The sequence below is a fragment of the Musa acuminata genome, chromosome BXJ1-5, assembly GCF_036884655.1.
Source record: "Musa acuminata AAA Group cultivar baxijiao chromosome BXJ1-5, Cavendish_Baxijiao_AAA, whole genome shotgun sequence".
NCBI lineage: Eukaryota > Viridiplantae > Streptophyta > Magnoliopsida > Zingiberales > Musaceae > Musa > Musa acuminata.
The window spans coordinates 34,613,809-34,641,533 of NC_088331.1; the positions used below are offsets into that span (position 1 = coordinate 34,613,809).

The window sequence follows — 27,725 nt, forward strand, 5'->3', positions numbered from 1 at the left end:
GGTACTTCGAAGAGAACACTTGCTAACTTGTTAGCTTGCATGTTCTAAAGTAATGTAAATCTTGCTAAGTTGCTAGCTTGAAAACTTGCTAATTGCACTTCTCCTTTTTGTTGATGGCAAAGGGGGAGAAATTATGATGATGATCATGGTGTATTTTGATGTTTTGAAATTATGAGTATATATGAAATACTCATAATTTTAAGATGCATGTAATGATGTGATTAATTGGTTCTTTCAACATTCATGATGCATGCAATGATGAAATAGTCATAATTTTCTGAATTCAAAGTTTCTATCAATATAACATATTAATAGGGGGAGTTTAGTTTAAACTCCGTCATCAATTGGTCGTCATCATAAAAAAAAGGAGAGATTGTTGAATCTCGGATTTTGATGATGAAATCAATTGATGAGTTAATGATATAATCTGTGTTTTGAGTGACGCAAGACTAGCTTCAATCAGGGAAAGACAAATTGATTAAAATAGTGGAATCAGATGTTGGGTCAGAATGGAACATGTCAAGAGATTAGATGTCAAGCTAAAGGAGCAGTCAACGTACCGGCAAAAGAACTTCGTGCCATGAGTTCGGGCATCGGGCCAGAAAGATTAGACATTGTGCCAAGGAGATCGGATGTTGCGAAGGTCAACATGTCGATTGGGCAATATGCCGCAAGAGAGGACGATACACCGAAAGGATCGAACGAAGCGTTGGATGAACCAATGACATGCCAAACAACATAGTATTATTGATTGTGTCTAGATTGAAGTAGTCGTGGTTGTAATTGAGTTGATTTTGGGATAAACCCTACTAACTCAATTAGGGCTTAATTACGTCTAAGTTGGGGCTATTTTGGGCTAAGTGGAAGGCTCATTCGGTCACCCATAGAAGGTTCAAGTGGTGGCACTACAAAACTAGGCAATGGTACCACCCAAATACAGTCTCCTAGATTGTATCAAGCAGTGGTACTGCTCAGACATAGTCTCCCAAACTATGTTAGGTGGTGGTACAGCCAGACTAGATGGTGGTACCATCTAGTGTCAGTGTTAGTGTTAGTGTCAGATTGACAAGCGGTGGTACTACCCAGTATTGGCGATGGTACCGCTAGTACCTGAAGACTCGGGATGAGACCAATTTGGCTCCAAATTTGAATCCATTTGGGGCCTATAAATACCCCACTCATACATGCTCAATCAAGACAATAACTTGAACAAAATAGTATGAAAACTTTGTTGTAATTCCTTGAGATTTCCCCTCTAGCTTTAAGTTCCGGTTTTAGTTTAAGAGAGGGGCGAGTAGCTTATAAAGGTTATCTTCTAAACCTGTGAAAATAAGAAAAGGGTTATAAGAGGGTAGTTGATCTTTACCCTTTGAAAGAAGATTGATAGTGGAAGAGGAATCGGGAGTGAATGTAGGTCACGACGATCGAACCACTAGAAAACTCGATTTGTATTTTTGTTTTGCTTTTCATTGTCATTGATATTGTTTTAATTACTTATTACACTTTACTTCAAGTGAAGCACACTTTCGATATCATTTCCGATACGGGCTTTATCGAACGAAAGTTTTCAAATCGATGTAATTTTTATGAAAACACTAATTCACCATCCCTCTTAGTACTGATTTCAATCCTAACACATCCAACTACCTAAGCCTCCTAGATTAGTGGGTCTCTACCCAATAATCTCTTATTGGCTCTTATTAAATCTCATTCATAAGATTAAATAATTCAGGGGCTTATTAGATATCCAATAAGATAGGGTTTCCAGAGGATATCTCATATCCGAACCTCTACTCGTCACAACATCTACCATATATACGTGACCCTCTAGGCCCAATATCGAGCAAGCCATGAGTCATACCTATCAGAACTCCTTTTGACTCAGTGAATTATTATCTCTAAAATAATTCACTTGACTCATCGACTACGGATGTACTAGGCCACTACGTCACAGTCCCTAGACGATACAGAAGAATTCAATCCATTGGACCTGTTTGTCCTCAATTACCTTGTATATATAGTCCCTCATCCATCTAATACTCCAGAGACTATATACTGGACATGGTGCTGTCATGCCCATACGGTTTCTACTTGAGTCTCGCTCTAATCAGATTCTCCCGGAGAACTCTTTCTCTCTCAATCCGAATAACCCTAGCTAAGGATTTGTCTGAGTAAGAACACATGGGATATTCCTCTCATGACATCGAGAGCAAATAATCCTCTATCGACACTCAATAGCTCTCGTAAGGTTGGCTATCACTCCTAATGGCCGGTTGTGTTAGATCTAGAACTTTTAGGCCTATTATAAGTCTGGTATCATAGAGTGGAGTACTCATACATGACATCCTTGATGTCTCAAATCTAAGGACCAAATATACCATTAGGACTACGAAATCGTTGTCTGACAATAAGGCATTATCAATCATCCAACATTCCGTGAGCAGATCAATCAATAAACTCATTCTCCAATGAGCACCTGCACTATATCCCTAGTGTCCCCATATGAGCAGCTATGAGATTAGTCACCTCCATCATATGGACGGGTGTACAACACACTAATCTATCCAGTCATCTCGATGTTCCTCTCAAGTGACCTATGACTATGATTATTTAGGGTATGTGTTTAAAGGTGAATCGGTCTCATTATCATGATCTCATCACGATCTGATTCCCATTACACAGATCCATGGACATCACAATATATGTAGCATGCAAGATAATGTGATAAAATACCAAATAATATAATATGAAAAAAGAATACATATCATGTCACACATGTCATCACTCACGTGATTGGCTTGCAGAGCACCTATGACTAGTAGTAATTCTCAATCTCAGATCAGTGATGTCGGCCCGTGGCAACGGTGAAGGCGTGGAGTGTCGTTGCGAAATTGTCTCGAAGGAAAACATCGAAATAGAGGATGATGACAAAGGGAAATGACTAGCAAGTAACGGTGTCAAGGTAGCGGTTGTCTACCTCTTTGTCTTCTTCCTCTCAACAATTGGGAGGTAGCGACAACGGTGCGGCTGGGAAGTAGCGACAGCAACAGTGAGACTCCTTGTCACTACTCCTTTGGGTCGTTGGTCTTGGTTGCAGCGACAGAACAGGTGAAGTCACGGAGGTCGGTGAGGAGAGGTTTCGAGACTCCTTAGTGGAGTCATACCCGCTTGATACGAGGGTCAGGTTGTGGTTCTTCGCGCTTAGGTTGCCAAAGTTGGTAGTCCGTAGGCTAACGTGAAAGAAGAAGGTTGCAAGAGCACCGAGGGTCCCTACAAGAACCCTAACCCTCTATGTGACAGTGTTGGGAAGCTACACCAATCGCTCGACAACGACTAAGGAGAGAGACGATTGTAGCGACTAGGTTGTGAGATGGCGACAGAGGGATTACAGATGTCGATCGCATGCATGCAATCATTGCGTGCGCAACTGGAGGCAACAGCATTGCCATAAGTGACTACGACAGAATGTGGGATGAGACTTGGGCTACCACAGTAGAAGACGAGATGAAGAATTGCAACGAAAATGTCAAGGATCACGATTTTAATACCAGATGATAAGATCCTTAAGATTTTATCATAGAAGAAGAGGAAAAAAAAAGGATGATCACTTTGAGAGGATCGACCTCCTAGGATTTACCAAAGATTAGAATACTATTTCATAGATGATAAAAAAAATAAATACATCCATATTTGGACTCCTAATAAAATAAATAAATCTCATATAAACCTCAAGGACTAGAAAAACTTAATAAAACATGATACAAAACTTGAAAAATAAAAAAAAAATCCTAACAATTCCCTCGGGAATGGGCTTCACCTAGCATTTGGGAAGATACGTGTCAGAATGAACCTGGAAGTCCAACACGAGTACCTTGAGAAATTTTACTTTTATACTCCTTTAGGAGGGGCTTTTCTTTCTTAGACATTTCACATGGCAGAGATGACGGGATGGAATAGAACTATAAATTAATGGCTTGGGTGAAACTTTGACAGCAGGTAAATTCAACAGAATGATTCAATGCATTAATACAACGCAAGCACAAATAGTTTGAGTTAATTCAAGGAACACCACAATTTCACCTCAACTCATCAAAGTATGATACAATTGGAACAGAATCTGTTCTGTGCAACCTTCAGCTCTAGAGACGAAATAATTTTTGTTCCTAAAGGGAAGGAGAGGAAGAATAAACAAAAAATCCTGAATGTATCCAGAAACTGAGAAAACAAACATAATGAGAGAACGTAATACAGGAATATATTCATAAAAGAAAAAGAATCAGTTCAGTTGGTCAACATCTCTAGACTGCATGTAACTCATAAACTGTCTAGGTAACTCTGCAAGAAGTGACTGAATTACTGATACCTCACCACCTGCATGTTAAGCACAACAAAACTCAGCATTTCCATATATCTCATTCATAGGATCCGGACAAGAAAATTATTTAACAAAACATTATCGTCCAAGCTTGTCAGGGACATTTACGACTTTGTTGTTGATCCAGGCTTCAGACTGTTACATTACTTGAGAAAAGAATTGTACAGGATGCATATATCCAGTGTTAAGTACATCAAATACAGGGTTAAGTACTGTATCTGATTGATTGTTTGAAAGTTATATACATAATTGTTGTTTCATTATTTTCTGGCATAGCCATCAAGTTTATCTTGTTTAGTCAACACCATTTTCAAAGAACCCATATTGTTGAACCCTTATTCATCATTATGTTCCATGGACTCTACATGAAAAAGAAAAAGGAAGTTTCTAATTTATAAAGATGTTTTTATTCTCATCCCAGAAAAAAATCTGATAGTTCCTTTTATGACAGCTTGTCTAATCAACTATAATTTCTATTTCTCTCAGATTCAGAGCTTTTACAATAAGGTACAGAAAGGAAAGTTCAAGACGATTCCATGAAAGCCCGTTTGTGCATCCAAAAGATTACTGTGACCTTCATAGACCACTTGGAGAACAAATTAGTTGTTATGGTATGGAATTGGCATATGTCAACTGCATAACTTCTGATCTGTAAACAAGACATGACTTTCTTGTATAGTTGATGACTATAAAAAATATAGCCCTATTCCTAGGTGTTCCATGTATTCATTTTAACTAAAGAAAACAAATACAAATAACAGATCAGTGTATCACTTCTATGATTCTTTTATATGTCATAAAAGTATGTCACTGTATAGGGCAGTAGTAAAAAGGGGGAATGGAAGATCCACGTGAATAGAGGATAGATGAAGAGTACATACTTTGTGCATCCCGCATAGCAACAAATTGCACTATATCTCGTGATGCAACTCGTCCAGTTGGGCTCTCTATTCGCTCCCCTTTCTCTGCATCTAAGATCTGCAAGAATGAAACCTGCAAACTCAAGAACTATGTTGGGGAATTAAAAGCCTATAGTAACCTGTGATGTTTACAGAGAAAACAAAGAACCCAAGGTGTTATAATCTGTTAACAGTGTGACCTTTGCAAGCCAAAAGAATGGGGGAGGAAAAAGGGTAGTGTGGGGTTTCAATAAAAGAATATTCTTCAAGATCAACAGATAAAAGAAGGTTACAATGATCTGACGATAAATTCACCTCCATTTCCTTGAAGTCAGCCCCACCAACTCCAACAATGAGAATTGACAAAGGTAGATCAGATGCCTTCACCAGAGCATCTTTTGTTTCCTGCAAATCAGTAATCACCCCATCCTGGACAAAGTTTTTGCAGGATTAAAATAAAAGGACTAAAATATACAAGTAAAAAATTTTGATGTAGCATACCGTGACTATCAGCAAAATGAAGTACTTCTGTCTACTGTTACTCAGTGACTGGCCAGCTATTAGTGCAGCAGCACTGATTACATGCCCAAAGAGCGTAGGGCCTGCCAATGATACATTGTGAAGAGCACTTATATAAGCTGACATTATACCTTGGATACCTTCTACCTGAGAACAATTAGACATGGTCAAGTTAAACATCAACTTTCCAAGGTGATAGGTGGATGTCTTAACTTTACTGGTTCCAGACAACAAGGAAAACTATTATCCACAGAGCATGACCAGACAAAGTGATAAAAAGTAAAGCCACCTGGCAAAAGGATGAGTAAAAACCATTTAATTCATTTTTCTTTACAGTTCAGGTTGTTGGAGCACCTCAGGCTGATAAGTGCTTCCATTAAGGTTAAAACAATGAGAAACAGGACCATCTATCGGCCTTGCACCAAAACCCCAGGCAGGAAAGCGCCTATGTGCAACATAAAACTGCAGGACCTCCCCAACTTCTAGAATTGCCTGTAGATACCCAAATAACAAAATGCAAAAAATAGTGCATGCCTTAAGAAGGCAATAGAGGTCAACAAAGAAACTAAAATCATCACTAATATTCATAAACAGTTGCTCACTCTCTGATATGCATTTGGCCGACCTGAGGGGTCAATGTAGTGCAAGGAATCGGGTAGGCGAGGATTTCCATTTGATGCTGACAGAAAAGAAGTCACAAGATTTATGCAAATTTCAAAGTGATGATGTGCAAAGAGAGCAAATAAATAGTCTAAGATAGCTCCAACCAGGTCAAACCACTAATTCATCCATACCTGTAAAATCAATAGCAACCATGAAGTTCATTTCGCAGCCATCTGAGATATAATCCAAGAAAGTCTTACTTTTGCTTTGAGAAAATCGTTCCACAAAAATCTGACTTTTCAATACCTACATAGGTTCAGCAATTTCAGAGAGGAAAAAAAGTATAATTCAACTAGTACCCAGAATGTAAAAACTTTAGAATATCAGTAAAAGCCATCCTCACCTTATCCTCATAATCGTTACCAACAAGAGTAGGTAAAAATAGATCTTCACCATGCTGACTATGATGAAGCTTTTCCAATTCAGCCAACGATTTTATGACTTTGCTGTCAGTAAAAAGAAAAATCAACATGGCAATACTATTGTTGTAAAGCCCTACTTAGTGCTACTGTATCATGTAACCATAATCACATGTAACATCAAACAGCATATACACAGTACAACTGCTTCTGCAACATCATATACATAAAGAGATTCACACAACTCTTGTGCATACCAATGTACAATCATTCTTTTTAAATTGTGTGAGAAGGAGAGAGAGAGACAGGCTAAACATTATATAAGGAGAGGTGAAAAATCATTACCCAATCAATTCATGTTTGCCATTGCTATTGAAGTTGAAACACTCTATGGCAAGAGGATTTTCCTGCAAAAGCCTTAACCAAATGAGACTGCATAAAGTAACATGATAACTAGAAGAGGATGAAGGTACACATACTTTGCTCACAATCTGTTGAAGATTTACAATCACTGGTCTCCAAATAGGATTGCGATCATTCTTTTTCACTTCAGTCTTGGAGATTGGAACAAGTACTCCACTCTCCTCTTTTCTAGACATCAATAAGAAAGGGTCCTTTGACAATCAATAAAAGAATAATCAGTAAATTTCATACAGATTCCGTCGAGAATTTTTCATAAACAAGCAAATGCTTACACTTTTTGAGAAAAGGTCCTTGTTTTCCAACTCCGAACAACGGAACACTATCTCCATGATAGTTTTTGAACCAAGACTCTCGTTGACACAAACATTGAGCTTGCCTAACTTTCTCAGATGAGTTTCATTGTTTTCTTTCCGGTAAAGATTTAGTGTTAATGATCTGGCAGGTGTAGTGACCACCTGTAAGAAACAAAAATGGCAAAAACTCTTCATATGCATTAGCTATAAGTTAGCCATCTTTTGTTAGACATTATCGCTTTACACAACATGAGTTCATCTTCCATTTGACAACGAAACAGAACAAAGGAGACCAACTAACCTTCGTTATACTAAATAAGGATGATCATGATAGCATCATATGCTGCATCATCTGCCACTGCCAGTATAAATCATTATAATACTAAACAATATGACTGTCACATGGACCAGAAACATGGGTTCCTCATAAATTCTGGCTTCGTGCTAGTGCAAATTGGCATGTGATCAGTTGGCCCATTAATATAGACCAAACTTTGGCAAATGTAAGACTTCCAAAGTTTTCATTATCAATAGTAAGCACCATTAAGTCTTTATATACAAGCCCACCGTTGAATTATCTTCAACAGTAGGACTATTGGAGCGCCATAATCTCCAAGGTACCATCTCAGTTTATACATCATTTAGCACTTGTAAGCATACCGCGAAAGGCTTCAGTGGCATTAATATTATCTATGTTGTGGATGCCCAGAATAGTATGTACAGACATTAGCAAAATTACACATTGTAAGCCATGTTAAAAGGGTTCATCACAAGTTATGGGGTCAATCAACAGTGAACTTGGGAAATGATATATTATAGTAAGATAGCAATTACCATTAAATTCATATCTTGCCTAACAAAATGACAATTGCATTCCAAGTAAAATTCCTGTTTCTAAAAGTTCCTCAAGACAACGAAGAGAGAAAAAAAAGACTAGCATTGATTCAATCCAGATTCACTTATAGGTTCATTAAGTCAGATTGTTGATTTCCTATGTTGATTAATTTTACATCAACTTTCAGAATTGTCTTTTTTCAGCCTTCAACGTGGTCAAAGCATTTTATTCACCTTCACGTATTTTAGAGTTCAACCTGTTCAGTTCAATTGATCAACCATAGTCTCGTCTACTAATCTCACACTTAATCTTGTCACGTCAATAACTTAATCTTACCTATCAGCCCTATGTTATTAGGTGATGTGTCATCACTAATATATAGTCATCCCCTCTTCTACAAACAAAAAGACAGCAGAAGGATACAGAGAAGATTAGCATGGTCCTTACGCAAGGATGACACACACAAAATCAAGAAGCAAACGGATCCACGTTCATCGCAATTGTTGAACTCTTCCTGCAGAATGACAGCAGCACGACGAGAGACTTTGGTAGGGTTTGGGAGGCGTGAATTCTCATGGCTGCAGGTGATTCCTCGCGGACCGCAATGCCCCCCCTCATAGGATACTGTTGATGCAGTGTCACAGTTTCCCCCGCCTCATGGGCCCCACAAACCCTGAGTCGCAATTCTCTTCTCACCACTTCCCTCGCCGCGACGTAATTGATGGCGGCATCCATCATCCGATGAACCGCTAGGCCTATCGTTGGTGTTGGGGTGCGTCGCAATCGCCGCATGGTTGTGTGCATCCCCATTGCTACCGAGGCATATAGGACCAGCAGACAACCGCTCACATCCACATCGTCCCCTGCAATTGCCCTACCTAGTATTTCTTCGCTGATGGTCGATCCTTCTTCTTTGTCGATCAGAATCAATCTTGATTTGTCGACGATTCTGACTATTAGGGGTCCACCACTAGCGATTCTTGCAGTTGGCATGGAATCGCAGACCCCTATTTCGCATCCCATGCCGGATTTGCCTAGTTTGCAGACCGATTCTTCGATGATTAAGGTCGGTGAAGGGACATCGACTTTAAATTCTTCTCTATTGCCCGTAGTCACTCTTGATCTAACAATGTCTCTAGCCATTGGGGGTCCTCCGTCGGCAAATCATGTTCTTGGCATGGAATCACAGCCTTCGCAGATTGTTTCCTTCCCGCTAGTGGCCTCCTCCATGTGGGTCCCGCCTCCATCATCCTTGTGTACGCCCACCTCTATTGCTGCTGCAGTGTCAGCTTCTATACCTTGCTCCCCTTGTCCATCGAGCAAATGCAAGGGCTTGGCACAAAGAGCATGGAGCTCCATGTTCACTCCAAGTTCCATGCCACAGGGGTTTTCTTTATTTCATGCACCTCCCTCATTCACTCATGATGGAGTTCTCAAAGTTCAACCTTCTGAGGAAGTAATCCTCGAGGGGTAAGAGTACAGGAAGAATTATCCAATTGGTTATTTTATCGGCTCTCGTCCACCCTTCCTTATAGTTAAGAATCGGGTACATGCATTAAGTCATATGATTCCTTGGATGTTCTCTCTATGGACGCTGGTTTTCTTATTTTCCACTTTGGAGACCAAGATAATCTTACTAGAGTGCTTGAATCTAGCCCCTAGTAAATTCATAACAAACTCCTCATTCCCTAACCTTGGGAACATGATTTTCAGCTCGAGAAGATAGACTTTTCTACTATTCCAATCTGGGTAAAAATATTCAACCTTCCTTTTTCTATGTGGACTCCCAAATTTCTCAGAATTACTAGCGGCATTGGGAAGCTTTTATTTATGGATCGGCTCACTAGTACTAAGGAACGCATTGGATTTGCACAAGTGTGTATAAAGGTTTCACTACTTCAGATCTCCCTGATATCCTGCGCTTTTCCCTTAACGATGCCAAAGATTATATTGTTAGACTGGTGTATGATTGAAAACTGGTGAGATGTTCACTTTTTAATATCTTTGGACATGCTATCAAGAACTGCTATAAACACAACTAAATGGGTCTCAAAGCAGCCAATGGCTCCTGTCTCACCTATGTCAACGGAGATCCCCTCGACTATTGTGCCAACTGCACGTGACATCGGCCTTTTCATGCCAGTGATTTCAATGCAAATTGTGTCAAAGGTTAAGTTTAAGCAAATTGTCAGTCTTCTTATGGTCTTGTGCCACTTAAGTTTAAGCAAATTGTCTCGACTATCTTTGCATTAGTTGCATGTGATCACGGCCTCCCACAAGAAACGTGACTTCTTCTTATGGTCTGCCTAGGTAGACACCTATCATGACTGACAGTCTCATAGCCATGTGTTAGGACTCTAGCTAGGAGAGTCCTAATTGAATTTTATTGAAAGGGGCATTCATGTAAAACCTACCTAGCCGACCCCTATTAAAGAGGTGAAGAGGCCGACTAGGGTTAGGGTTAGTTGGGAGGTTGTTTCTGAGAGTAGGAGTCTGTTAGAAGTAGGAGTCTTGAGTAGGAATCCTATTAGGAGTTAGGGTTTAGAAGCCCTATAAATAGTCATGTATTCATCCTCTTTTGACAAACAATGGATGAATCTTCTTAGCAGCCTTTAAGCAGCAACTTGGAGGAAGGAACCCCTATAGAGTTACAAGGAGGCCAATCCCCTAAAGAGATCAACCCCAAGCTTAGAATCCGCTACGGTTCTAACACTTGGTATCGGAGCAGCGTTCTTGGCGTCTCGCTGCCCTTCCACAGCCATCCATCAGCCCTCCACAATCGTCCAAAGCAATTCCCACAATTGCTTAAAACATCGTCGCCAAATTCCGCCGTCATCTCCACCACCGCGGATCATCATTTGATCTCCCCGTGAATTGCAACGGGTTCTGGTTTCCTACCTTACTACTGCTGCAATTTAGTTATCCTTATTCAAAAATCCAAAAAAAATGTTCCTATATTGCTGCATAAACTTTTCGTCGCAAAGTTTTGATCTCTACGACGAAAGATGCACTACAGAATTCCAACCGCATAGCATAGTTTGTTTGATCTTGCTATTGCATTTTTTCTGTCCAAATCTCTATGAAATTTTTATGACAACTTTGACACTTTCTAACAGCGGATTTCCCTTTGGTTTCGTCAAAAATTATCAATATAAACCACTGATCTTTTATGTCCAAACTGCTAGATGCACTACAGAATTCCAACCGCATAGCACAGTTTGTTTAATCTTGCTACTGCGTTTTTTGTCCAAATCAATACAAAATTTTTACGACAGCTTTAACACTTCCTAGTAGCATATTTCCCTTTGGTTTCGTCAAAAAATTCTCAATATAAACCACTGACCTTTTACGTCCAAACTGCTACACTTTAGACGTAAAAATCTGCTGCAGTACCTTTCCGTGATCCTCAATTTTTTCAAAACTTCCACCACCCCATGCCATTAACCCGTCAATAGAAAAAAGACGGGAACATCTCTAATCTACAGGCAAATGCTATGGCTTCTCAAGATCCATTTGATGCCAAATTTGATGGGAATCTCGGATTGAATCGCAACTTGAATCGCGCTTGAAGGACAAATTACACGCTTTGTTTGCAGAATTCAGAATTGAACAACCGCCGAGTCCAACCAAATTTTAGCAAGGAGAGAGTTCAAAGAGGCCTCCAGAGAAAGAGGGACAGCCCTCAAACATGCTTCAGCCACGCATTAGGGTGGACTTCCCATCGGAGACCCTGCAGGGTGGATTTCGCGCGCCGAACGTTACTTTCGCTACTACCGAACTGTCACGGACAAACTTCTAAACAAGATGTTTGATGTAATGCTTATGTATGTCCGTGTCTTTTGGCATGTTCATGCCTTGTACAGCATGTAGAGGGGCGACCGAAGGCTTAATAGTCCCATTTTAGTTGGGTTGGTGGCCTCTTTAGGCTTGTAAATAAAGGTTGTGTCATGTGGACACGTTCGAGAGATTTTCGATCTGTAATGGACCAATTTACCCTTTGTTGTGCCACTGTTCAGAGCTTGTAAAGTCTGTTTGTAATTTGCATTGTCTATGAAGTGTTTTTCGGAGATGTTTGCTTGTGGATCCCGATTGAGGCGTTTTCTCTAACTCGTTCTCTCTTTCGTGGGTCCTAAGAGACATGGGAGACTTCGGGGAGGCTGACCTTTGCGGACGGACACGCAAGGGTGCCGCACGACTTAGGCAAAACCAGCTAAGTCCGTGACAGATGGTATCAGAGCGGGACAAGCACTCATAGAAACACTTAGCATGCAAACGTGGGGGACCTAGCGGGGCTGCGTTGAGGGCAGTCAGTACACGCGCGACCATTTGGGGGAAAACGGGCATGGAGATGTAGGGAAAATGAGTCGCTCGGAGGAGCGGGCATCTGACATTGGCATTCAGAGGAATGGCCAACCCTTCGCGCAAGAGGCACCACGAGAACAGGCAAGCTTGGAAGAATGCGGAGCGCACAAAGGTTGGGATGGCTGAGTTTAAGCTACGGCTCAACGTTGACAACTATACTTGATGGTGCTCAAGGCAAGCGAGGCGCTTGGTAAAGGATGAGACCATGCAAGGTGGAATGAGTTGCTCAACAATCGAAAGAGTTGTGCAAAGCTCACAGAGGTGAGGGGAATTGCTAACTCAAAGAATTCGATACTCATGCATGGACTTGTATGCGGACGATGGAATGTTCGCGGCCATCCCAAGGCGACCGAAACTCGACGCCATGGAGCATTGAAACTTTCTCTTCAGCATGTGAAGGATACGTCTGTAGGAGGCTGAAGTGTGCAACGAGTTCAGCATGTTGCTAGGCCTTGAGGGGTGCAGCGGGGGCTATATTGACGGGGAGTCGCAATCTAGCAAGTGCGTTTGCAGGAGGCAGAACAATGCATAGTTTGTTCAGCAGATCGGAGTAGTCCAAGGGGATAGTGGTCTCCGAAACGAAGAGAGATGTTGCTCCAATGGGACAGTTATCCAGGAGGGATAAGTCCCGGCTCTCCAAAGGGAGAATCATATGGGACGGAGCTCACATGTTGAGGAGTACCTCAACAAACAACGACTCCACGAAGCTCAATGGACTGAGCAAGCGACGAGGACTTGTCGCATGATCTCGCTCGAGAGAATGCATTGGTGGATGCATTACGAGATCAAGTGGGGGAACGACCCAAAACAACTTAAATGAAGGCACACTTGGAGTCGATATGGAGATCGGACTCAAGGGAGGGCTGACCCGTGGAATGGTGGGCGCGAGGGCCACCATCGACTCAATGCAAAAACGAGGAGCGGAGCAACTTGGGTGTAACTTGGCGAAGTACCCAAGTCGCATGAAGGGAGCCAGCATAGAAGTTGGAACATGGAGCAGAGGCACAGTGCTTTTCTTAGACAGAGGTCAAGGACATGAACTCTTGCAGAGGCAAGAGTAGGATCATGTTGTTCCATGGGTCCTTCATTCTGACGGAGCAGACTCATCTTGCATGGTGCCGAAGACGAAGGGAACTTTTGGGCACATGCACCTTATCTCGGAGAAGCATTTGATGGAGGAACTAAGGCGACTCAATTTGCGGAGGCGAAGTTGAGTTCAGAAGACCTTAGCACGGGGCATGAGGACTCAGAGGTGGGTACTCTTGAAGAATATGCCACAGTGTTGCCATTCAAGTTGCCATGAAGGAAGCGGTGCGCAGCGGAGATTGTGCTGGTAGGGGCAGAGGCCTAGGATCCAGACAATAGTGCACTAATTGCAGCGAAGTCGGGGGACTTCGGGAGCTACTAGGCAACGGACTGTCCTAGAGCAGTGCTTCATCTAGGTGTGACCCAAGAGTGGGTGGATGAAGGTCGATTGCCAAAGGAGCGAACAAAATCGAATATGGAAGAGACCCTGCGATGTATTGGCAGAGGCCACACATGGAGGGTTCACAATTCGAGTTTATTCCACAAGGATCAGAATGCAATGGAGATGTCACCAGGAGGCAACATGGTGCAGCGGATCGTGGTGGAACAGTTCGTGGCAATGCGATACACACAACATAGTCCCGTGAGGGATTAGATCATATGGAGGTATGATCGGGAGCTACTGAAAGCTCCACTTCGGTGAATAACACGACGGCAAGAAGGGTTATGGATTTAAGGAGTGAAGGCCATGGTACCGCAGAGGCGGGTCTTCCGTGCGTGCATCGAATTTTGCATCGGATGAAAACCTTGGTCATCAGCATATGGGGGCTGGGTTCCACCAAGGGAAAAGTTCGAATGCAAGTACCAGTGAGTTCCATGGGAGGGACTTGATCATGCAGAGGTATGATCGAAGCAGCTGGAGAGTTGGACTGCTCCAGAGCTCATATTCGCTTAAGGGAGCCCGATAAGTCAGAGGACAAGGTCGAGTAAGCGAACGTTGCTACCAAGGAAGCTAAGGAGAACTGAATCGGTATAAACCCTATAATGCGATGGCAGAGGCCATGCATGGGAGTTGCAGTCTGTCTTTCCATCGACCAAAAGAGAGCTGCTTGGAGAACACATATGTGTTGAAGCAGGGGGTCGAAAGGGGCGAGGAAGCGACGACGAGTCCAGAGGGACTTAGCTACCCAAAATCAAGCATCAGTTAGAATGGAGGTGGACTCAGAGGAGTGCCACGGAGACATATCTACTGATCGTGAAGAAAAGGGATACAGATGCGATGCGACGGATAGTAGGGCCATGGGCATGGCAGCGCCATGGTACCGCAGAGGCGGGACTTCCGTGAAAGTCATTGATCCCTTGCTCTCACGGAGGGAGAGCGATTGGTCGTGAAAGGGGCCGAGGAGGTGGAGCATGCAGAGGCAATCTCTAAGTACCGAGACAAGGCTGAAGGGCAGAGGCCGAGGAACTTCGTAAGACCGGTGTCAATGAGCTTCTCATCAAGATAGCCGAAAGTGAAGGACTTCGGGTCATGCAAGAGTGCATAACCAAGGAACAAAGCAGGCAGTACGCGGTGTTGTACCTTTGCTACTCAGTGGAGTAGGCGGCAGGGTTGATGGAGAAGACGGTACAATCCCAGAGGCGACCAAACCTATAAGAGAATTACTCCAAGTTGGGGTGAAAACTTCCTGCATTCCAGAAGTTCGATGGCATTGAGAAGGTGAATCACAGTAACTAACTCAACGCAAGGAGTGCAAACACTTCAAGTGCTTCAGAAGTGTGAGCAAAGAGCAGGTGAAGGCCAGTAACCAGCTCGATGCATGGAGTACAACCTCGAGGAGGCGGGCAAAGTCAAGTAACCTTTGCCTTCTCAACTCTTAAGAGAATGGGCGAAACCGAGTACCCCAATTCTCTTATCTATCTAGCAGAGGAGCTTTGCACAAGTTCAAAGACCCTTCGAAGATAATGGAAGACAATAGTTGTCAAATCCTCACCAACGGTGATCAGTGCAACTGAGAGTAGATTGTCCGCTTCATTTCCCAACGAAATGCCAATCGAAAGCGGAAGTGATGCGAACCTACTTGGATGTGATAACTAAGTGAAAGAAGAGTCAATGAGCAAATTTTGTGGAGGAAGGACCCAAAACTTCAGATGTTTGCGAGACGATGCTCGTTAAAGCTCCAACAAGCATCCATCCAGTTCAAGCAGCATGTGGAATTTGAGAGACTGGCGCAGTAAGGATGGTCTTTTCCTTCATCTGGGGGATCCGCAGGAATCAACAAGGATCAACACAACTCAGCCAACCCCACACCAGAGTCGGAGTCATTGGTGAGTTGAAGCAGCATGACGGATCAAAGGTTCGACTACTCAAAAACAGCAGCGGAGAGCGGCTAGGAGCCAAGAGGCGCATTGTAGCTGGAGTAGAAGATTGAAGACTCAGCAAAGGCGAGGAGTTGCAGTGTCGACAAAGGCTTCAACGAGGACGTCGAAGGAATAAGTGGGGGAGAATGTCACGGACAAACTTCTAAACAAGATGTTTGATGTAATGCTTATGTATGTCCGTGTCTTTTGGCATGTTCATACCTTGTACAGCATGTAGAGAGGCGGTCGAAGGCTTAATAGTCCCATTTTAGTTGCGTTGGTGGCCTCTTTAGTGAAGTAAGGATGGTCTTTTCCTTCATCTGGGGGATCCGCAGGAATCAACAAGGATCAACACAACTCAGCCAACCCCACACCAGAGTCGGAGTCATTGGTGAGTTGAAGCAGCATGACAGATCAAAGGTTCGACTACTTAAAAACAGCAGCGGAGAGCAGCTAGGAGCCAAGAGGCGCATTGTAGCTGGAGTAGAAGATTGAAGACTCAGCAAAGGCGAGGAGTTGCAGTGTCGACAAAGACTTCAACGAGGACGTCGAAGGAATAAGTGGGGGATAATGTCACGGACAAACTTCTAAACAAGATGTTTGATGTAATGCTTATGTATGTCCGTGTCTTTTGGCATGTTCATACCTTGTACAGCATGTAGAGAGGCGGTCAAAGGCTTAATAGTCCCATTTTAGTTGCATTGGTGGCCTCTTTAGGCTTGTAAATAAAGGTTGCGTCATGTGGACACGTGCGAGAGATTTTCGGTGCGAGAGATAGTCCCATTTTACCCTTTGTTGTGCCGCTGTTCAGAGCTTGTAAAGTCTGTTTGTAATTTGCATTGTCTATGAAGTGTTTTTCGGAGATGTTTGCTTATGGATCCCGATTGAGGCGTTTTCTCTAACCCGTTCTCTCTTTCGTGGGTCCTAAGGGACATGGGAGACTTCGGGGAGGCTGACCTTTGCGGACGGACACGCAAGGGTGCCGCACGACTTAGGCAAAACCAGCTAAGTCCGTGACAGAACGTCGGATGATGCTATGGTAGAAATTGCTATCATCCACCTTGAAGGAGATGTTATTCAATAGTACAATTGGCTGGAATACAATCATGAGGCTCCAATGTGGAATCAATTTAAGAACGCACTGCTGAATCGTTTCGGACCTAGGGAGTATAAAAATATTGATGAACAACTCGCAAAGATTTGACAATCCTCTATGATTCAATAGTACCAAATCAGGTTTGAGAAACTATTCTACCTTGCTCGTGATTGGATTGACCGTTAATTGTTAGGAACATTCATCGAATGACTCAAGCCATAGATAAAAGGGGAGGTTAAGGCGCGGCAGCCCCGTACCATGACAGCTACGATTTCTTTCGCCCGAATACAAGAAGAACGGCTCAACCAAGATGCTCGGAGGATGAGAACCTCTCCTAGGCCCATGGCATATAAACCTCCTTTTGCTCCCAGCCATCCTTCGCTGCCAAAAAAATTGACAAGAGAAGAACTACATGACCGATCAGCAAAGGGTCTTTGTTGGCATTGCGACGAGCCATGGAACCGCGATCATCGCTGCAAAAGGGGCCGCCTCTTATTGATTAAACCTCTTGAAGACATGGAGGAGGAGGTCCAAGAGCATGAGGAAGAGGTCGCGGATGAAGATCAGCCGCCGGTCAATATTATGATGCATGCCCTTGCCGGTTATGCAAACCCACAAACGATGAAAGTAGGAGGACTTTTAAAGCAACAACCTATCACCGTTCTTATTGACACCGGAAGCATTAATAATTTTATGAACAATAAGATTGCTGTCCGGATGGCCTTACCTATCAAGAACTGCAGCAGGTTTGACGTTAAGGTTGCCGACGGACGAATTTTGAAATGTGATCATAGGTGCCCGCAGGTGAAACTGTTGCTGCAGGATCAAGAGATAATTGCATATTTCTTCCTCCTCCCTCTTGATAATTATGAGGTCATGCTCGGCATCGAATGACTGACGACATTAGGTGATATCTCCTGGAATTTTGTAAAACTAATTATGAAATTTTACAGTAAGGGGAAACAGATGATACTGTACGGGAAACGTGGGGGCAACATAACGATGATTTGCACACAACGAATGGATAAGGTTTTGCACAAAGCATACAGTGGCTTTTAGTACAACTTGAGCAGCAAACTAAAGGAAAGCCAACAGAATTTGAAGATCCAAACCTACTTCCTTTGCTTGCTGAATTTTCATATATATTTGACGAACCATGCAACCTACCTCCTACCCGTCGGCATGATCATTGTATATCGATTCTTCCGGGCAAACCTCCAGCAAATACTCGATCATATCGGTATCCATATCTCAAGAAGAATGAAATAGAAAGGATTGTAAAAGAGATGCTCGAAACAGGAGTTATCCGACCAAGTTGTAGCCCCTAGTCTTCACTAGTGCTCCTCGTACGAAAGGACGGAACATAATGAATGTGCGTTGATTACCGAGCTCTCAACGACATAATCGTCAAGGACAAATACCCTATTCCAGTAGTAGATGAATTGCTTGATAAATTAAAGGGAGCACAAGTCTTCACAAAGCTGGACCTTCGATCTGGGTATTATCAAATATGAGTGTGCGAAGAAGACATACCGAAAACCGCCTTTCGAACACACAACGACCACTACGAATTTTTGGTAATGCCCTTTGGTCTCACCAATGCTCCCTCCACCTTCCAGAGCCTTATGAATGATATTTTTCAAAATTATCTTCGTAAGTTTGTGCTGGTTTTCTTCGACAATATCCTTATTTACAACCCTTCTCTTGAAAGTCATTTCAGCACTTACAACTTGTTTTGACGATTTTGCGAGAACATATTCTTTTTTTCAAAAAATCGAAGTGCAACTTTCTTCAACAAAAGGTGGAATATCTTGGGCATATCATATCAGAGGAAGGTATAGCGGTGGACCCCTCCAAAATTGAAGCAATGCAAAACTGGCCGACCCCGAAGAACATAAAATCGCTACGCGGCTTTCTTGGTTTAACAGGCTACTACCACAAGTTCGTGAAAAACTATACAAAGATCAGTGCACTCCTTACTTCCTTGCTGAAAAAAGATGCTTTCCAATGGTCAGACAAAGCCACCACCGCCTTCGACGAACTTAAAGCCGCAATGACGACAACGCCCGTACTAGCGCTACTCGACTTCGGCAAGACTTTTGTTATTGAAGCCGATGCCTTCGGAGTCGGAATTGATGTTGTACTAATACAAGATGGCTGCCTCCTCACTAATAGCCTAATACCAATAAGGCATTATCTCCTTCCCATATCAAGATGACTATTTACGATAAGGAGATGCTCGTGATTGTGTGTGTGGTGACCAAATGGAGATTGTACTTGATCGAGCGACGCTTTCAAATCAAGACCGACCATAAAAGCCCAAAATATTTCTTGGACCAAAAGATATCTTCCCCCGAGCAGCAAAAATGGGTAACAAAGCTTCTTGGATATGATTATGAAATAACTTACAAAAAGGGGAAAGAGAATGTTGTTACAGATGTGCTTTCGCGACTACTCGAGAAAACTAAAAAAAATTGAAGACCAGTAACAAAGCTTTTTTTGTCGTTTCACTTCCGACCAACGACTTCCTTGAGGCTATTAAGAGAGAATGGTAGGAAGATCTGGAGACCAGTAAGATCATAAAAAAATTGGAGGAAGCACCAAGCTCCGTGGCTCATTACAGTTGGGACTCAAAAGAATTGCGCTCTAAGGGACGCATTGTGCTTGTGCCAAATTCATCTTGCATAAAGACCATCCTTCAAGAGATGCATTCCACACCTACGGCCGGGCACTCTGGGTTCCTTAGAACCTATAAGAGAATTAAACAAAATTTTTATTGGGTAGGGATGAAAAATATTATTGCTAAATTTGTGGCATAATGTGATGTATATCAACGACATAAAGGCGAGACAGTGGCAAGCCCCAGAAAGCTGCAACCTCTACCCGTCTCGGACTCAATATGGACTGATATATCAATGGAGTTCATCGAAGGACTTCCCTCATCACAATGAAAAAGTATAATTCTTGTTGTGGTTGATAGCCTTACAAAGTATGCTCACTTTTGCGCATTTCGTAATCCCTACACTGCTTCTAGTATTGTTCGAATCTTTATGGAGAATATTATAAAATTGCATGGGATGTCGAGATCTATTGTAAGTGATCGTGATAGGGTCTTCACAAGCAGATTTTGGATAGAGTTATTGCAGATGCAAGGCACTAAATTAAAAATGAGTATGGCATATCACCCACAAATCGACGGCCAGACTGAAGTGGTGAACAGGTGCTTGGAGACATACCTCAAATTCTTCACTAATGACCGGCCAAAAGAGTGGACAAAGTGGCTTCCTTGAGCCGAGTGGTGGTATAATACAACTTATCATTCATCCACAAAATGTACTCCCTAAGGCTATGTATGGCCAACCTCCCCCTGTGATTCCAAAATATGTGTTGGATACCTCTAAAGTAGAACAAGTAGACAGGGAACTATAGGACAGAGACAAAATGCTGAAGTTACTAAAAGATAATCTCAATGCAGCCCAAGCAAGTATGAAACAGTAATATGATCAACACAAAGGCGAAACAGAATTTTCAGTAGGAGATTCAGTCTTCCTACGGCTCCAACCATACAAGCAAACATTAATCCAAACCAAAGCATCTATGAAGCTTTCACCTCGGTTCTATGGACCCTACCAAATTTTGGAGCGCATCGGAGCAGTAGCATACAGATTGGACTTACCCGCTAGCACCCGAATCCATCCAGTCTTCCATGTGTCGTGTTTAAAGCTCAAGCTGGGACAAAACGAGACAACCCAAAGCCATCTACTAAATATGACTACCCAAGGAGAACTCCAGACCCAACCAAGTGCCATTATTAATAGATGAATGGTAACCCGACGACGACAACCCACTACTGAAGTGCTAATACAGTGGGCGAACCTACCAGCAAAAGATGCCACTTGGGAGAACTATGACAACTTGAAGATCAAATTCCCAAAATTCATGAATCGTCAGCCTCGAGGACAAGGCTGATTTGAAGAGGGCGGGTCTGTTAGGACTCTAGCTAGGAGAGTCCTAATTGAATCTTATTAAAAGGAAAATTTATGTAAAACCTACCAAGTCGACCCCTATTAAAAAGGTGAAGAGGCCGACTACGGTTAGGGTTAGTTGGGAGGTTGCTTCTTAGAGTATACGTCTTATTAGGAGTTGGTTAAAAGTAGGAGTCTTGAGTAGAAGTCCTATTAGGAGTTAGGGTTTAGAAGCCCTATAAATAATCATGTATTCATCCTCTTTTGACAAGCAATAGATGAATCTTCTTAACAGCCTTTGAGCAGCAACTTGGAGGAAGGAACCCCTATAGAGTTCCAAAAAGACCGATCCCCTAAAGAGATCAACCTTAAGCTTAGAATCTGCTAGGGTTCTAACACTATGACAACCTCTAACAGTTATGACGCCCTCACGAGTACTTATGTGGTTGATGACTCTGAGGTGGAAGAAGATGGAAATTCTACATTTGCCAACCTTCAACTCAGTGTGGAAAAGTAACATGCCTCTAACATATAAGCAGAGTACAGAGTGGGAGACATTCTATATGATTTTTATTTTGATTTTAATTGTTGATAGGGCCTTGCTTTATATTACTTTGTATGCACCCTCTGTTTCATTGGCTTTAGTCTCTCTTTTTGTCCCTATGCTCTATCGTAGTGGAACGAGTCCATGCTACATCATAGTATATCCTTTTCTTTATATCAATACTATTCTTGCCTTTTTGCACCAAAAAAAAATAGAAAACAAAAAGCTAAAAAGGGCAAGGCCCCCATCAAAAGAAAGGCAAAGACAAACACTAATACAAGGTCAAATTAAATGTGAGATATGAAAAGGTGCAGCTCAAAGAAGAGCAAGGACAAAAGAGGAAAAAGGAATGAAAAGAAACAAGCACGAAGAGCTACAATGTGGACAGAAATCTCATCTTAGGCTTCGAGCTGTAAAGAGTTACAAAACAAATAAGTAGGGTTTGTTGTACCGATGTATACCACCCGGTATGTGCAGTACATACAGATATACGAACCACCCTCTATCGAGCGATACCGGTCACTTGACTTCGTATCGTGTGATACGGGATCTGTATCGGGCGGTTACAATCAAAATCCGACCATTATTGACTTGTAACAATCGATAACAGTCATATTTCAACCATTACTAATCAAGGGCTGAGAATGCCCTATTTCAAACGTTCAATCTTTTAAAATCTCATACTCTTTTTTATTCACATCTCTCTCTTATTCTTACATTTTCACTCTCCTAAACTCAACAAAGCTATGATTTGTAAATTAGATCAAATTTAGGAGGCTAATTTGGAAGGATTAAGAGGAAGAACACTCTGATCAAGAGGTATGTATTCTCTTCCAAGATTTTTGTTAATTTATGAGATGATTAAGCCTATTCTATATGGTGTATGACTTAATGTCTAATATGTTGTTTGATATGTTTTTGATGGAAGAATAATTTTAAGGGAGCAATCAAGGTCTTTAATGTTGTGATTAGTGTGTTTAATATTGATTTTTTTTCGAAATTAAACACTTAATATGTTAAATCTTTATATTTTATGCATATAAAGGATTGGATCATATGTTTGTGATAGTATAATAGGCTTAAGTAAGTTTAAATTAAGTTTTTTAATACTATGATTAATAGTTTTAATAATGATTTAATCGAAATTTAATCGATATTGGGTTGATTTATATTATTTTTGTTAAAATTATACTAAATTTATATTTATTTCTAACTTAAAAACCCTAATCTAACTTTTTTTCTATTTTTCAAGTATTTTTTAGAGGATTTTTTTTATGATTTTGGGCATACCGTCGATATGCCCCGGTGTACCACTGGTACACCTTGGTATTTACCGTACTGAGAAAGGCTCGACACACTGGTACTAACCAAAATTGTAATTTTTGCAAATAAGCATACAGAAATTTTAAAACTTAATTTTCTTTTCTATTTATTTACTCACCGAGTTGATATTTTCAATTAAATCTCACAAAATTGACCCTGGTGCCTTATGTCAATGCCCACATGCAGAATTTGTTACCTATCTATTTCTAGAATACCTCTAGAACTTTTTTCTAGATTATATCCATGTATTTTGAACAAGCTCATCCACATCATCTAGGAAAAAGGCAAGTAAGATGATGCTACTAACCATTGTACATATTCAGATGAATCAATTTAGTTTGTGTTGGTAAAGCCAACCAATATATACTCTATAATCATGATATATTCAAATTTTGACCCTAATTTTTTTCCAATGACAAACATCCATTCTTCTTATAGCATGATGTATGAGCTTTGATTTCTATTGATTCCTATATTCATTTGAACAGAAGTCAGAGTAGCCCGAACGCTGATTTTTATAATTGTCACTTGAGCTTTACCTTTGATGTAAAATGTCACATTTTGAGTGCAGTTGTTGACTCATCTTTATGTGTAAGTTATACCAGGAAAGGTATGAAGCTGTCATGAGCTTATTTGGATTTTCTTGATATATACTTGCACATGGATTTGAATATTCAGTTCACATAGTGGATTTCTCCATAACTTCACAGTAAAAGCTGTGAGTTAAAGCACTGCTTAAACATGAGGCTATTTTTGTTATTTGGAAGCCATCTCTTGGTTCTGTTTCTAATCAGTGTGAGTAGCGCACACCTCTCCCAATCCATTTTTTGCGCAACATCTTAATTGGACCAAGCATGACTCATATCTCAAAAGTGGCCACCAAATTCCTTTTTGAAATTAGCTATCAACAGGACCCTTGAGATAATGGTTGGGTTGGTCAGAAACAATCAAATTGCCAATATGTCAATTGTTGAAAATATTTGTAAAAACATGACTATCAAAATCATCATGAACCAACTAAGGTAACCTATACAGGAGGCAAATACTCTGTGATACAATAAATTTATTTTTATTTCCTTAAACAAAAACAATGGTGAGAAAGAAAAGTTTCCAAACTATATCTGATGCAAACCATACTAAGTCCTCTAGACCATTCTGAAGTAATCAAGTGACATACCTCAGACAGAAGACTGCTTGCTTCACCAAGCAGTTGTTGCTCCTCCAACTTAAGCATCTGCATGGATGCAAATCCTTCTGAACATACTATCACATAGCTACTTTGCAAATAACTGCAAATGTATAAATGCCCTCAAACAAAAGTAACATACAGAAGCATAGAAAAGATATTGTAAGAACAAGCAGCCACAACTACAGGAATAGAAATAGTGCATGGGCAGTAATGATAACTAAAATACATCTGTGATAATTGTGAACAAAATTGAACTTTATCCATGTAAATACAAAATTAACATTTGTTTAAATATTTTTGTAGTAAAATGCAACCAGAAAAAGACATTTGTTGGTGGGTACACAAACAATGGAATTAAGATAATAGTTCAATGATTATCAGATGATCAATAAGGGCATTGCAAAAACTTCCAAAGGCCACTTTGGTGTTGTATAACAGCTGCCAGATAGTAACAAGCCCGGGACATACTTCACTGTGCACTTATTCAGAAAGTCAACAATTCTAAAGATACATTGTTAATAGGCATTAGAAGTAGTCTTTAGATAGACACATATTACAATGTTACCAAGGCACTAATTGGAAATAGCAAAGGAATTGAATAAAAGATTTATCTCATAATATGGGACCATCTATGTTTGAATAATGCCCCATGAAATCTGTTGGCCCCTGTATACATGAATTTGAAATATGCTAAGGTTCACTAGAACATTGCAGTGTATCATAACAGATCTGGCAGATAAAATGACAAGAAAAAATTATCTTCTTTCATGGTGCATTTTTAATAATAGGCACTCAAGGTGATCTCTCAAACATACTAGATTCGCCTGGATAACTAGACGAGAATAGATATTTTACGGCCATGAGATAAATATGCACTTAATGAGAATCAAGGCAGATCTTGGAAATACAGCACAAAATAGATTTATCATAAATGTTCATGCATTCACTATAAGATTCATATCCAAGTGACTAGTTGCAAAAGATTATTTTGAATTTTGTGTGACAGCAACAAAAAGATCATTACCTTTGCAGGTACATTGTGGAAGACTGACTCAACATCATACACCTGGAACCTGTGAACAGACAACATGAACCAATACAATCACTAAGAATTAAGGGAAAAAAGAGAACAAATGTTCTTCATAAGTGGGGCAAAAGAATCAACTGATATAGATTAAAGTTTGATGAAATTAGACTGATAACTTTTAAAGCTTACACCAGATGTTGCAGAACCTCAAATTGGTAATTGATGATAATCTTTTGTGTCCACACTGGATTTGCTGAATTTAGTATCACTTCAGTGCGACCAAGCTCTTCAAGTTTTCCATCTCTTTGTTTGGCATAAACAATAGCCAAAGAATCACTCTACAAAAGATATTAGATTTACCAGGACCCAAAAATTCATCCTTTAAACAACTACAAAACTACCGTCATGTGTTAGCACAAGCCAAAGGGTTAATGAAGGATGATACATGATACCAGGAAGTAAAAACAAGATATACAATTGCTGGAAGGCACATAGATCCTCAAGATCTAATTTACACAACAGAAAAAAGGGGATATGACAAAAGTCAGCAGCATTCTCATTTTTCAAAGAACAAAGCAATAAGATTATCTGATTTCAGACCTCAATATACAATTATGATCAAACCAATGTGTCGTTAGATAAGAAAAGAAATTACCTGACTTTGAACAAGCCCTTAAACATAAGAGAGCGCAGAGACAGGAGAAATAATATATCACAATCTAACTAGATGGTTAAAAAAGAAAAGAAATTACCTTATTTTGAACAAGTCCATACACATAAGAGAGAGGAGGGATAGAATAAATAAAATACCAAAATCTAACTAGATGGTACAGTGAGACTAACAACTCCAGCAGAGATAAAAAAAACATCAATCTGAAACAATCCACCTTTTGTGATGCAAGGCAAGAAAGAAAATAAATTTCTCCTGAAGGCACAAAATTTCTAGGTTATATAAAATGGAGAATGAGTCAATAGGAAGGCATGAAAACTCAAAGAACCCAAACTCTTAAGTCTCAAGCACAAAATGTCAAACTGGAACACAATGCTGACTGAATAAATGTATTTGAATATTTCCAGCCAACAAGAAAATGCAAGTTAACTTGCAGAAATTAATAAATTATATAATCTCTTTATCTGAAAGAAAGTGTACCTTTGAAAGCACATCCTGATCACACAAGTCTGTAGCAGACAAGGATAGCTGTCAACAATGCCATAAAAAGAAATTAGTTAACTACAAAAAGATAGTCACAGAGACATAACAATTGCTGAAGCATGTCACAAGCAAGTAAACCAACATAATATTAAATCTCAGGTAATCAAAACGCCCATAAGAAAATGATACATTATTCTTCAGGACAAAACCTTTCTTAAAGTATCATATTTTTTCCTCACCAGCAAACGACTGAATGCCAAACCTCAGGATATCAGTGACCTATATAGCATTAAACTTCCACTCGAAACACACTATTGCAGGCAAGAGGGCAACTGAAGATATAGCTGGAATTAATATGCATACTCTTTTACTCTTTAACTAGCGACGGGATGTAATCAGTAATTGTTGTATTTATATCATCAAACATTGATTGACGAATTTCAACAGTGAAATCTACCTCAATTAGCATATTTGTGAGATCAAAAAATAATGTTTTGCCATTTTATTCAAGTAGCATGTCATACATCAAGAAAAGCGAGCATTCTAAAGCTCATCAAAATAGAATTTATGAAAGAGTGTCGGAATGTCTCAAAAAAATTAACCACCCGAAGGCATCATCTCGACACACACATGAAAATTAAGCAACCTTAAACCACTGATCTCAAGCATTTCCACTACCACCCAATGAAATCCACAGCGACCTAAGTCGCGCAGTTCCGAAACAAGAACGAAAGGAACAACGGAGCTGAGTCTATCTAGGGTTTTACGATGAGGGATCCGGATGGAGATGCCGACCTCGATCTGGGTATAGGGGCTACGTAGGCAGCGAGATTTGAGGAAGAGGTCGCAGGCACCGTCGGCGCCGCTCTTCAACCCAGGGCCACCGGCTACGGCGGCGGCGGCGGCGCCACCGACCGGGCGCCCGCCCTGGCCGTCGCCGGAGAAGCAGTTACCCATGGACGCCGAATCTACCGGTTCGGGCTGCGAGGAGGAAAAGTAGGAACGAAGAGGGGAGGCGGCGAGAGAGGCGCTCCGAGAGCCGAGAGACGTGGGTCGAAAGGAGAAACGAGTGAGAGTAGGAGCTGAAGAGAACGAGAAAGCGCGTAGGAAAGAGAGCGACGTGTTCACATGGCACTATCTAAGAGAGGATATTCTGCATGACGAGCACAGAATTCAGCATTTTGTGCAATAACTGTATCTCACAAGTGGGGCCTTCCAAAACACAGCAGTCGAGATCTTGAACGCTATAGTAAACAGCACAGATGATCGAGAACACGGTACGTTGAGCTCGAGCTCGTGCGGTTACGGGGGAC

The 27,725-nt window shown here is 41.1% G+C and overlaps 1 protein-coding gene and 1 non-coding gene across 4 annotated transcripts; one reads left to right on the top strand and one right to left on the bottom strand.

The window, feature by feature from the left end:
* Positions 1-4,053: 4,053 nt before the first annotated feature.
* LOC135581623 (protein BONZAI 1-like) lies at positions 4,054-27,496 on the bottom strand. 3 transcript variants are annotated; one of them, XM_065183666.1, is made up of 16 exons: positions 27,208-27,494; positions 26,410-26,457; positions 25,449-25,597; positions 25,257-25,305; positions 24,221-24,277; positions 7,511-7,693; positions 7,295-7,429; positions 7,161-7,222; positions 6,800-6,902; positions 6,588-6,702; positions 6,396-6,472; positions 6,148-6,285; positions 5,776-5,940; positions 5,590-5,703; positions 5,257-5,353; positions 4,054-4,371 (listed from the first exon to the last, which is right to left on the bottom strand). In XM_065183666.1, exons 1-16 carry the CDS (start codon positions 27,367-27,369, stop codon positions 4,277-4,279), a joined length of 1,749 nt encoding a protein of 582 aa, XP_065039738.1. In that variant the 5' UTR covers positions 27,370-27,494; the 3' UTR covers positions 4,054-4,276. The 3 variants fall into 3 exon arrangements, with proteins under 3 accessions (XP_065039738.1, XP_065039739.1, XP_065039740.1); XM_065183667.1 differs by lacking the exon at positions 6,148-6,285 and having other exon boundaries at positions 27,208-27,496; XM_065183668.1 differs by lacking the exons at positions 25,449-25,597; positions 26,410-26,457; positions 27,208-27,494 and having other exon boundaries at positions 24,221-24,332; positions 25,257-25,285.
* LOC135675258 (U6 spliceosomal RNA) lies at positions 8,756-8,861 on the top strand. Its single transcript, XR_010513837.1, has one exon. It is a non-coding gene; the product is annotated as a U6 spliceosomal RNA (small nuclear RNA).
* Positions 27,497-27,725: the final 229 nt, after the last annotated feature.

Coding starts and splice junctions, on each gene's coding strand:
- LOC135581623 (XM_065183666.1), bottom strand. CDS start 27,369: ATGGGTAACTGCTTCTCCGGCGACGGCCAGGGCGGGCGCCCGGTCGGT. Junction 24,278..25,256: donor TCCACAATGTACCTGCAAAG/GTAATGATCTTT, acceptor GCATCCATGCAG/ATGCTTAAGTTGGAGGAGCA. Junction 6,473..6,587: donor GGTTGCTATTGATTTTACAG/GTATGGATGAAT, acceptor CTTTTCTGTCAG/CATCAAATGGAAATCCTCGC.